Below are 12,765 nucleotides of genomic sequence, written 5' to 3' on the forward strand. Positions count from 1 at the left end.
TCATATGCAGGGACAGGAGTTGGACTCGATGATTCTTGTGAGTCCCTTCCAACTCAGGACATTTTGTGATTCTACGAAACACTGCTTGGGCCCAGCAAGGGGTGCAGCACTCTGAACTGCAGCTCCCAGTACTGTGCTGGGGGTGTATCATCGTGCACCCCCAAAATTGAACTTGGAAACTGGGAGCGGCTCTGAACTGGTGGACACTCCAGAAGGCTGTGCTGCCATCCAGTGAGACCTTGACAGGCTGGAGAGTTGGGCGGGAAAAAAATTAATGAAATATAACAAGGGCAGGTGTAGAGTCTGGCATCTGGGCAGGAACAACCCCAGGTTCCAGTGTAAATTTGGAACAACCTATGAGAGAGCAGTGTAGAGGAAAGGGACCTGGGGGTCCTGGTGGACAGCAGGATGACCATGAGCCAGCACTGTGCCCTTGTGGCCAAAAAGGCCAATGGCATCCTGGGGTGTATTAGAAGGGGAATGGTTAGTAGGTCGAGAGAGGTTCTCCTTCCCCTCTACTCTGCCCTGGTGAGACCACATCTGGAATATTGTGTCCAGTTCTGGGCCCCTCAGTTCAAGAAGGACAGGGAACTGCTGGAGAGAGTCCAGCATAGGGCAACAATGATGATAAAGGGAGTGGAGCATCTCCCTTATGAAGAAAGGCTGAGGGAGCTGGGTCTCTTCAGTTTGGAGGAGACTGAGGGGTGACCTTATTAATGTTTATAAATATATAAAGGGTGAGTGTCACAAGGATGGAGCCAGGCTCTTCTTGGTGACAACCAATGATAGGACAAGGGGCAGCGGGTACAAACTGGAACACAGGAAGTTCCACTTAAATATGAGAAGAAACTTCTTCTCAGTGAGGGTGCCAGAGCCTGGAACAGGCTGCCCAGGGAGGTTGTGGAGTCTTCTTCTCTGGAGACATTCAAAACCCGCCTGGACGCCTTCCTGTGTAACCTCATCTAGGTGTTCCTGCTCTGGCAGGGGGATTGGACTGGATGATCTTTCGAGGTCCCTTCCAATCCCTAACATTCTGTGATTCTGTGGAAATGTCTAGGGAAATCCGCAGGTGCATTGTGCTTTCCAGCTGTACCAGCAGGGCTTGTGCTGGTAGTGGATGTGGCCATCGGTCAGCACACAGCTGGTGGCTTCTGGAAATCTTCACCCATTCTCTCTCTTGATGTTTTTTATGACCTATAGGAATCGCCTCACGGCCCGGACACAACGTGCCCGCCTTGCGGGGGCCCAGCAGCCACCTCCCCGGGGTCCGGGGGCGGGCCGCGGCGGGGGGGCCCGTGGCTCACCTGAGGCCGCGGCGGCCCCGCCTCTCCCCGCTGTGTCTTTAAGGCCCTGCTCCTCCTCCTCACCCTCCTCCTCTTCGCTCTCCCTCCATCCATCCCTCCATCCCTGCCTCGCCGCTGCCGCTCGCCGCCGCCGGGCTCTGCCTCGCCCGCCTTTCCCCCCCCACCCTCCCCATCCCCGCCGCCAGCCATGGCCGACATGAAGACCGGCATCTTCGCCAAAAACGTCCAGAAGCGCCTCAACCGCGCCCAGGAGAAGGTGCGCTGCGGGACGGGGGGGTGGGTAGGGAGGGGCGGCCTTGCCCCGGGGGGGCAGCAGGAGGAAGGCGACGGTGGCGGCGCTGCCCGGGGTCCGCGACGGGAGGCGGCCCCGCTCGCCCGCCGCTGCGGCTTCTCCTCTCCCTGCCCGCGGGGGCGCGGAGCTGCCGCCGGGGGGAGTTTGGAGGGAGGGGGCGGGGGGACACACGACACCCGTTATTATGTAACTGACCCATTTAATCGGGGCAGCCGCCCCCCGCCCGGCCCTACCGCTGCCCCCCGCCACCCGCCGGCGGGTCGCTCCCCTTTGCGGGGGGGTGGCGGTGCGGGCGGTGCCGGTGTCCACCTGCCGCAGGCCCGGGCGAGTCGCCGCTTCCTCGCCCTTCAGGCGGAGCAGGGCTCCCCGCGGGGGTAGGTAGGCCGGGTGGCTGCGCACCGTGGCGGGGCGGCCGGGCTGTCGCCCCGGTGGGGAAATAAGGGTTTGCCTCGCCTCACCGCCCGCCGCCAGCCCTCCTAAGAGGATTGCCTTTCCTTTAATACCCGCTCCGGCTCATCCCCGGCTGACGGGATCCTGCGTGCTGCGCTCACCCGGCGGACTGAGCCCGCCGGCTGCTGCGGTGTGACAGAAACCCGCGGGGGGCCGGAGCCGGGGGTGCTGGCGCTTCGGTTTTGGGGAGCTTCTCAGGATGTCATGAGGCCGGTCGAAGTGCTGTGCGGCTGATGGTGGTTTTATTTCTCGGGAAAAGTCGGTGCCGATTCTTGTGTTACTGTATACTGGAAATGCACAAGCGGCAAAGTCGAGGGAAAATTGCAGGAGTTTCTGATCAAAAATAAGGCCCTTGTTGGCTGTTGTTTATTTTGTTCATCTTCACTAATAAAAGCTGATAGGTATAAATGTTCCACACAAGTAACTTCTGTTTAGCTGTTGGGTGTCTCAGAAGAGGACCACAGATAGAGACATTAAACCAAGCAGAAGAGCATTTGTGTATGACTATATTTAGCATCTCTATCAGCTATTAGTATGGTTTGTTATAAAGCTGTTCTCAGCATGAATTTGGGAGGCACAGTTGTCAGCAAGCGTTGCAAGTCATCTCTTGTGAGGGCAAATAAAACCTTTATTCCCCTCTAGCACATGTCCTATGTTGTTACATGCACTATGCAATAGGGCTCTGGAGAATCAAAGGAGATTATTTTATGACCGCTATTTCTCATACTTCACTGCCTATAAATCCTTTTTTTTGCCACACATTGAACTCTGTGGAGCTCCAAGGGAGTAAAAATTGCAACAATTAATTTGTAGAAAAGTCTCATATGTAATCACGTCATTATTTAAGAATCTAATAGTTGAGGCTGTCACAGGCAAGTGAAGGAGTTTGCCTTTCAAATACTCCTGTCTAGCTTACAAGGTCATAAAGGACTAGCCTTTTCAATACCAAAGTCGTGATGCATTTCCACTCTTGCAGGTTTGGACTGCAACTCTTTTTGAGTAAAACACATAATATACTCTTCAATAGTTTGGAGTGATCTGATGATTTTATGCTGTGAGTTGAGCTGGTTTGGTAGTTGGAGTAGAAGCCTAAAAATACTGTTAATTTCCTTGTGTTTTTGTCAGTGTTGTTACAATTAACTGCTAAAAGCATTGGTGTAAGTCTTAAAAACCACATGTACCGCTTCCAGGTGTGTCTATTCAAACATGGGAGGTTTTGTTTACAGAAACGTGTGTGCATAGCAGAGAGCACCCCTTAATCTGAGTGCCCGAGGTCCTGGTGTCCTGGCAAAGGCTGCTCATGCATCAATCCCAAGGGCTCATGCATCAATCCCAGGCTCCTGCCTGGAGCCTGGCAGGTGCCTTGGGTGTAAACTGGGGATGCTGGTGGGCTCTGAGGGCTGGGCTGCTCTGCCTCTGCTTCAGTGATCAGCCATGCTAACACAGGGAAAAATGGTCTGATTTGATCTTCATGTATTGCAACTGGGTATCTGGCAATTTTGGCATCATGATGGCATCTATGGTGGTTGTTTCTTCTGTCAATGGGTCTAAACATTGCTTGTTTACAGGGAATGAAAGCTGTTGGTGGCCTGACACAGAGTAGGTCACAGTACTGTGTATCCCTGCTTCCCTCTTCATGTCATACGTGTGTATTTATTGCATGCACTGTGCGTATCTGTTCTCTCATGCCTATGCTTCTGGCTAGCTTTGAGTTTCTTTATGGTTATGCAACATAAAATCCTTCATTATTTTTGTTAAAACTTTACCTTGGAGAAAAAAAAAATAAAGCCCCCAAATGGAGATGATACAGAATGATATTTTTGTTTGTCTGCTTTGGGTACTTGATGACAATTGAATTGTATCTAGTAGTTAAAAGTCTATAACTTATCTGATTTCTAATGGTGTGAATAGGATGGCTTTGTGACAGGTATGTAATATCACACTGGCTTAAAGAGATTTTAAATACATTCTGAATTGTTTTATCTTGTTGCTTAGATTGTATTTGGACACCTTCAGTTTACTTAATGGGTCCCTACAGTCAATTGTGTTTATAAAACATGTATACATAGCTTTCTATTATTTGTTATTCATGTGACATATGTATGAAAAACATGGAGTGACTGTAAAACCTAAACCTTCATCTATGGAAACTATTTTTCTAATGATGCTATCATTATCTACAATTCCTCGCAGTCTACGACAAATTTTAGTTGTACGGTGTAGGTAGTGCACGTGCCCATATCCATGTGTGTCTAGTGTCTAGTCATATTCATATGACAAAAGTGAAATAACTGACATGGAAACATCTCACATTGGGCAAATCTGTTTTGCATTGGAAGTGTTAAATCTAAGCATTGCATGGATCATCCTTTTGCTGTTTTCTTCGTTTAAACAAAAGTAATCATCAATCTTTGATAAAGCAGACTTGATATAAGAAAAAAATATTAAGATGACAGAAATATTTAGATTATGCTACATTATGGAAATATGTGTGGTAAATGTGTTGATGGCTTGCTATGGCAAATGACATTAAAAAATAGTGTAGGGCTAAAAAAAAAAAAATAAATTACACATTTGACTGTGAAATGCTAATGAGGGGAAGAAGGCAATTGTCTAAAATGGTCTGGACCAGTCTAGTACTCAAATGAAACCCAATTTTAAACAACTAGAAATAATAATTGGTCACTCAGTTTTTCCCATCATCCAGAAGATGGTACTTTTGGTGGTAGCACATGTGCCATGGCACCTTGATTTTCAATCAATGAGTGTCCCACTAAATTGCACTGCTCTTTGCTATGTTTCTTCAATGACTTTTTTTTCCCCAAAATTCAAGAAACGTGAATGTGCTGAGCTTGCAGCATCTGCTGGAAGCTTCCAACAGGGATCTGGAGAATCTGGATTAAAATTTTAAAAACATCAGAGCAATTTAGGAGCTCACATCCCAGTCAGAAAAGTAAATGAAACACTGATGCATTTAAATGTTTGTTTATACGGAAACCTTAACAGATGTATTGGTAACTGAGGCTGGCTGAGTAATTTCTGAGGACAAGATTACTTGAATGAAAAGGCTGAGTTTGTGTCCCTGGGTTCCTCCGGAAGTTTGAATTCAAGCTGCTAACCCAAATTGTAACACTAGTGATCTCCTTGTCCTCTCTTTTGTAACCCAGCACCTCTAAGTGAGTAGAACAGGATAGTTCAGTTGCAAGGGACCTGCAATGACATCTAGTCTAATGGCCTCATCATTTCTGGGTTGACCAAAAGTTAAAGCCTGGTATGAAGGACGTTGTCCAAATGCCTCTTCCATACTAGCAGGCGTGGAGCATTGACCACCTCTCCAGGAAGACTCTTCCAGGGTTTCACCACCCTTGCATAATAAACACAGTTGGTGCTTTTACACTGCTACTGAAACTCAGGTTCAAGTAAGACTTGTTTCTGGGTGTTTCTTGAGTAGCTCTTGAAAAATCCATCTACTGTGTTTTTTCACTTTGAGCTTCTAGTCAGTAATATATTTGGTTTCAGCCAACAGTCAAAACAGCAAATATTCCAGTTTGAGAACTTTGGACGTGTAACTCGTGTTGTAAAGGAGGCTATTCCATAAAGTAAAAGTATAACACACCCCTCAACCCCTAGGATGGAATTTGACAAATCTGTACGTATTGTGTGTTCTGTAACTGATGACATGAGCTCTGAGGCAGCAGGTGGGTATCTGTATGCAAGCATATATTCGTGAAATCAAGCTACATATATTTACTTTTGCCAACCTGCCTGCAATATGATGATTTGGTTCTAGCAACCTCAGGTTGATAAAAGTAAATTACCATCAAATTACTTAAAACATTTGCCCCACAGATATTATAAAATCTAGTACAGTCAGTACAGTCTAGAAGTCAGTACAATATTGTGACAGACCTCAGCATTTAGGGCTGTGCTGGCACACTCACATGCAATGAAGAGACAATGTCATCTCTGAAGAGCTAATCGTTAATCTCTGAGGTTTTTAAACAAAACCAATTAGAAGTCAATAATGTATCATGTGAATGGCATGGTCTAAACTACACAGCGCAGATTCTTCTAGCTTTAGGTTCCAGTGTAATAAAAACTTGAATTTCCCTTTTTAATTTTTTTTCCATAGAAACTGTAGAAAAAAAGGGAGTGGAAGTGGTCATCTGGCCCATTCTTCTAAACAAAAGCAGAATCAACTGTATTTAAAATTATTCCTTAGTAGTGATTTTATTGCCAGCTTTTTAACATATGTAATGGTGAAGATTTTGCCACTTCCCTGGAATTATCTATGTCATTTCTTAAGCACCTCCAGTCAGAAAGTTCTCTTCTCAAATAATGTCTTTTTTTTTTTTCTTTTTTCCAGTTCAAACCCTTTGTTCCCTGTTTTAGCTTTCCTATATATAGAGGAGTGTGTTCTTTCTTCTTGCCTCAAAATTTACAAATGGTTTTCTTTGCTTGTCAGCATTCCCTGTGATCTAGCTGGAGTTATCATATGACTCTCCCAACCAAACCAAATAGAGCTGTTACTAAAGTACTGGTTGCTTTCAATTGTTCTAGTTTCTAGTGCATCAGTTAAAAGGTAGAGGTAAATTCTGTTTGTCTAGGTTCCAAGTGTGGGAGAAAGTGGAGAGAAAACCCCCAGGGCGCCTTTCTGTTAGGTTCTCATGTGATGTTTTCGTTGCTACTTGAGGGAAGATGACCCATTTCTCCTCTTCCAGTTTTCTCCCCTTATGCAATGTTAACAATGATCTTGTGAGTTACTGTGTAACACACTCTTCCTCATGGTCACTTCCATTGAGTCAAGAAAGTGCTGTTGCATCACAGAATAGTTTGGGTTGGAAGGGACCTTCCAAGCTTATCTAGTCCACTCCCCCTGCAATGACCAGGGACATCTTTGACCAGATCAGGTTGCTCAGAGCCCTGTCCAGCCTGGCCTGGGATGTCTCCAAGGATGGGGCATCTACCACCTCTCTGGGCAACCTGTGCCAGTGTTTCACCATCCTCATTGTAAAAAATTTCTTCCTCCTATCTAGCCTGAATCTTCCCTCCTTTAGTTTAAAACCATCACACCTTGTCCTGTCACAACAGGCTCTGCTAAAAAGTTTGTCCCCATAGGTCCCTTCTAAGTACTGAAAGGCTGCAATAAGGTCTCCCCAGAGCCTTCTGTTCTCCAGGCTGAGCAAGCCCAACTCTCCCAGCCTGTCCTCACAGCAGAGCTGTTCCAGCCCTCTGATCAGTTTTGTGGCCTCCTCTGGCCCCTCTCCAACAGGTCCATGTCTTTCCTGTGCTGAGGGCTCCAGAACTGGACACAGGACTCCAGGTGGGGTCTCACCAGAGCAGAGAATAGGGGCAGAATCACCTCCCTCAACATGCTGGCCACGCTCCTTTCGATGCAGCCCAGGGTACGATTTGTCTTCTGGGCTGCAAGTGCACATTGCTGGCTCATGTCCAATCTTTCATTCACCAGGACCCCCAAGTCCTTTTCTGCAGGGCTGCTCTCCATCCCTGCATCCTCCAGCCTGTATTGATACTGGGTGTCGCCCTGATCAAGGTGCAGGACCTTGCACTTGGCCTTGTTGAACCTCACTACTCCACCTTGTCCAGGTCCCTCTGGGTGGTGTCCTGTCCCTCAGGTGTGTCAGCTGGTCCACTCAGCTTGGTGTCATCAGCAAACTTGCTGAGGGTGTACTTGATCCCACTGTCTATGTCACTGATGAAGATATTAAACTGTACTGGTCCCAGTATGAACCCCTGAGGGACATGACTTGTCACTGGTGTCTATCCAGACATTGGCCTATTGACTGCTACCCTCTGGATGCAACCATTCAGCCAGTTCCTCATCCACTGAACAGTCCACCCATCAAATCCATATTTCTCCAATTTGGAGAGGTGAGATAAGGGTAAAAGGTGCCTTTTAATACTTTCATTTTTACAGTTGCTCACATGAAGAGGACCATAGCTTCCCAAACTTGCCTGGAGATGGCAGGGGGCTTTTTTTCACCTGCCAAAAATATGCAGAGTGGGATTCATGCCTGCCAAAGCCTCTGCTTAGGCAGCAGTCACTGCTTGCTATGCCAGTCCTGCTCACCTTGTAGACTGTGGAGTCAGGGGAGAAAGGGTAGCAGATGGCTCTAGTGCTTCAACAAGGACAGTATTTTCCCTAGGGAAGTATTGTTTGGTTTGGTTCATTGGGCTATGCTGCAAACTCAGCTGTTTGGAGCCTCCAATCTGAAGTGTTTTGAGTGCTGGGTTGCTCTTCCCTAAATGTTCTGCAGCATCGGTGCTGTGCATCACTAAGCCTTTGCAGTTCTTGAGTACAAGATAATTTGTTTCTGACCGAATGAGTAGCTACTTAGTCAATACTTGGTGGAATCATAAACCAATGACCAACCTGGAAAAGCAGTTTGTTTTGTCATGTTGAGTCTGTGCTAACTGGAGTTTATTTATCTGTTTAAGAGCATAAGTTAAAACATAGGCCTATGGTAAAGACACGTATGACATTCCTGAAGTGTCTGTTTGTGGTATGATGAAGTTAATGCAGGAAATAGCCTGTTTTTCCTCTTCCTGGCTGCTCTACCTTTCTTTTTGTTTTCTCAGTAATTATTCTTCATTATCTGTAGGACAGGAGCACCCATGAGACACTGCAGAATTGAGGACTGGTGTGGACAAAGGACTTAGAAAATACCTAAACAGAATTTTACCAAGTAAGAAGGTTGATGGGGTAATGGGAGGGTTCAATGACCTTCCTTTGGGTGGTGGCACAGAGAAGTCAGGGGCTGGACCACACTTCAAATCTCTGGTCTCTGACTCCCAGTGCCCTGCTACTACTTCTCAGTTGTTCCTGTTGTTATTCTTACCACCTCTTTTCTGACAACCCCCCCCTGCACCCTCCCAGATAAGATCTTCTGCTTGTTCTCTCTGTGTCTAATTCCTTTGGTGTTCCCTTGAAGTCTCAGCTTGGAGTCACTTTCGCCCCACTTTTTTGTACCCACATGACTGTTAAATCTGGGCTTTGTAGTGATACAGAGCCCAGTGCTACAGTCTGTGAACTGCAATCAATTCTCTTTATCTATGATACAAAAGAGGAGAAGAGGGCCTGCCAAGTCTTGGGCTGTCACTAAAACAAGCCATTTAAAAAACAATTTCTAGTCTAGATTAGCAAAGAAACCCCTATTATTTTTTCCAGAAACATTTCACAAAATGCCATTATAGCATGCACATCTCTGTACATGCCTGCCAGAAATTGTCAATCCTACTTTTTGCAGGTTTCAATCTGAAAAGCACTATAAGAATAGACTAATATTTTATTTTTAACAAAACAGGAGTTTTGAGAAAATAAAAATTGTGTAAAGAACACAGACTCTGAATTTCCTTTATCAGCTGTGATCATCGGTAAGCATTTGCCTGTGTCTTTACAGAATTATAAGGGATTGGTGGTATGTAGCTGAGGTGGGTCATGGTCTGCAGTGCCACAGCAACGCAGTTATTTCTACTGATGATTTACGCTTTGTCTCAGCAAAGCCCAGTTAAGTGACCCACATGCACGAGGGTTAATACACATTAAGCACAAAACAGAAGCAGATAAAGCACTCCATACAGAGAAGAAGTTTGATTGGATAAAGGTGATCCATTTTCTGTGGAGAATAATCAATCTTAGAAATCTGATAAATGACATTGATTTTTTTTTTCCACATAGAATGCATATATTAGGTTTAGATTCAGGAAGTTGTTTAAAGACTTATTTGCATGCAGAGCATCTAAAGGAATAAAAAAATGTGATACGGTTATTAAACATGTACAGGTCTCTGTGTGGACGCTGTTGCTTATATTTAAACTAGGCTTCCAGTTGTTCAGCTTTCCATTATCACCTAAACCCCTGTTGGTTTATGTGGGTGTTATCATTTCACATTGTTGTAGCCACTCTATGCAGTTTGGATTAAATTTTTAAATATATAAGGCACACTGGCGAAATGAATCTGCTGTGAGCACAAAATCATTTTTTCAAAATAAAATTGTCAGTAATTTTAAGTAGAGGACAAATTTTTAGTCCTGTAAAAATCATAAGGAATCACTAATGAGGCTAATCAGAGAGGAAAGAATTTAATTAATTGCCTTATGTTTTTCAGATCTGTACTAACCACACTCTTATCACAGGGGAAACAGAAGTGCCGAGATCAAAGGCAGAACAAAGAAAAACAAAAATTTAAGGGTGCATTCTGAGCTGAAGAGAGGCAGGAGTTCACAGCTCAGCCCAGAGGCAGCTTGGTCTGGTGTCGACTTAGGGCAGGCATCCCCATGGCTGACCTTGCTCAAGGAAGAAACATGTAGGGAGAAAAGTGCATGGTAGTAACCAAAGGGACCCCAGCCAGGGGATGGAGGGATGGGTGGGTGGGTGTTCCTCATCCACTGAACAGTCCACCCATCAAATCCATATTTCTCCAATTTGGAGAGGTGAGATAAGGGTAAAAGGTGCCTTTTAATACTTTCATTTTTACAGCTGCTCACATGAAGAGGACCATAGCTTCCCAAACTTGCCTTGACAGCAGCTGCAACCACAGCCCAGTCACTGCAGGACCACATTCAGGAAGCGGTGAAAGAGCTGATTCGTTATATGTGGAGCAGCAAGTAGAAAACAACCACAACAGAATGAGGTTAATGTCTAGGTGAGAAGATGGCTGTCTAAGGTCCAAAAACAAGCAGACATTTGGGGATGAGGTATGAATTTGAAATACAAAATTTGGATTTCAAAAAATGTGGAAGTATAACAGTGCAGGGTTTTTTTTTTTTTTTTTTAAAGTAGTACAGCCTTCCCACTATATTCTCAAATAGTTTCTGGATGAATTAGTAAAGAAACTAACATATTCCTCATAATATGATAGTCTTGCAAACTGTCAAAATGTAACTTTCTTGACAGCATATCTCTAAACACAGTCCTACTTAATTCTCAGCAAATGCGTGTCAGTAGAGTTAAGATGAGCATGGTTGCACCTTCCTTCATATTTTTTCATCTCCCTTTTTCCTTCTTTGTCCCTCTCACATCATCCTTTCCTTCCTGCTTTCTTATTCCCTTTCTTTCTTCGTCTAACTGAACAAGTTGTTGCAGACTTAACCACCAGAGCCATTTAGTAAATGATTTGACTTCTGTTGTGCCATCAGGTAACGTGGTAGGTGAGCACAGCTGTACACTTCAGAGATGATTGTGCGTTTAAAAATCAGTACCGAGCTTTTGAACATTGCAGGCTTTCAAAGAGCACTGAATGTTAGTTTTATTTGCCTCCTGTTGTGTGTGAGAAGAGGAACGGATGCTACTGCTGGAACTGGGCTATTTCCTCAGGGTCTGTAGAGCTGACCAAGGTCCTCCCTGTTGTGGTGGGAAGCTGAGTATAAAGTCATGGTACCTCACATAGGCAGTGCTGAGTACTTGGGGAAACACTGAAAGACAGGGAAGGTGCCACGGTGAGCAAAATTGCCTACTAATTAAGACAGTAGTGCATGAAGTGCAAGCTGAAGGAATCCACAGTGGGCTTCATTCATAAGCTTGTTTTTTATCTGGAGCTCCAGCTGAGCTTGCAGGAACTTCACCCAAATAGTTGCCTTGGGGTTTAGCCCAGCAGTGCTGTCACTCCAGATTCAGTGAAGTCAAGGTGCTATGCATACCCCAGGGTTTTTGAACTTACTTCTGCCCTCTGTTCTTGTACTAAAAAAAAACCTGCTTATGAAATCCATACTTCCAGGGTCTGAAAAGCATGTTCCAGAGAAGGCAAACCTCACTGGTGTTCTGCAGAGCTGAAGAGGGTTTGTTCTTAACACCACCACATTGTTTTCCTGTAGCACCAATGCAAGAGCACATCTGTTGCAAGCACATCTGTTGCAAGTGCCAGCATCTTTTGTGCAAAGTTTCATATTAGTGTAAAAATACATGTTAATTCAGAAGCTTGCTTAGAATCTAGGTTCATTTTGCTGCCAAGCTGAGAAGGAAACCAGGAGGGAATTTAGGCAACCATTAGCTAATAAACATGTGCCAGCTGAATGGCATCTTAACTCCTTAAAGAGTCACATCTCCAAGAGTTGTGACATAGCATCATGTCAAGACAGGAGGAGCAACCTCATGCAAATATGGTTCAAATATGGACTGACAACTATTTTGGATCAAGAATGTGTTTGCAATTGAGGGCTGTTTTCTATAAGCAGTGTTTATCTGAAAACAAATTTTAAAAACTGGGCAATATTAAAAAAATATTTTAAAGGAAGGACTGTGCAGTAGCAAGGTTGCTAAGTCGCTTTTCTGAAGGATCTGTTTTTGTGAGCAATAAGTAATTTTTGTTTTACCATCTAATATCTAATTCCCAGTTTGACTTAAAGCATTTATGCCAAAGTGTGTTTGCTAATGTCCATCAGTAGCCCATCCTACCAAAAGCTTACCACAAAATACGCTGTTTAATAGTGGTGTTGGATTACTCAGTAGTATCTGTTTCCAGAAGTTTTTGTGAGATTGAAGTAGCAATATAAATGTGTCCCAGACTTTTCTGTCCTCTTGTTCAAAGAAGGATATTTCTTACACCCCATTATACAGAAAGATTCCTTATTTGCATGAAAGCAAATTTTTTTTACACATTAATGCATCATAGAATATTTGCACATTTAATGGATCTGAAAAAAAGAAAGGACAGTGAAAATTCAGTCTGAAATGCAAAGCACTTGTTATTCCTCTTCTCT

At 44.5% G+C, this 12,765-nt stretch overlaps 1 protein-coding gene across 5 annotated transcripts in view; it reads left to right on the forward strand.

Moving 5' to 3' along the window:
- The first annotated feature begins 1,285 nt into the window (after positions 1 to 1,285).
- Positions 1,286 to 12,765, forward strand: part of AMPH (amphiphysin) — a 145,414-nt gene continuing 133,934 nt past the window's right edge. The window contains exon 1 of one of the 5 annotated variants that reach the window (XM_065052015.1): positions 1,286 to 1,560. In XM_065052015.1, coding sequence (XP_064908087.1) covers positions 1,492 to 1,560 — 69 coding nt within the window. In that variant the 5' untranslated portion in view covers positions 1,286 to 1,491. Of the gene's footprint in view, positions 1,561 to 1,951; positions 1,971 to 12,765 lie in introns of those variants that run through there. The other 4 variants (XM_065052018.1, XM_065052016.1, XM_065052019.1 and 1 more) reach the window with 4 other exon arrangements.

Source organism: Columba livia, chromosome 2, assembly GCF_036013475.1.
Source record: "Columba livia isolate bColLiv1 breed racing homer chromosome 2, bColLiv1.pat.W.v2, whole genome shotgun sequence".
Lineage (NCBI taxonomy): Eukaryota > Metazoa > Chordata > Aves > Columbiformes > Columbidae > Columba > Columba livia.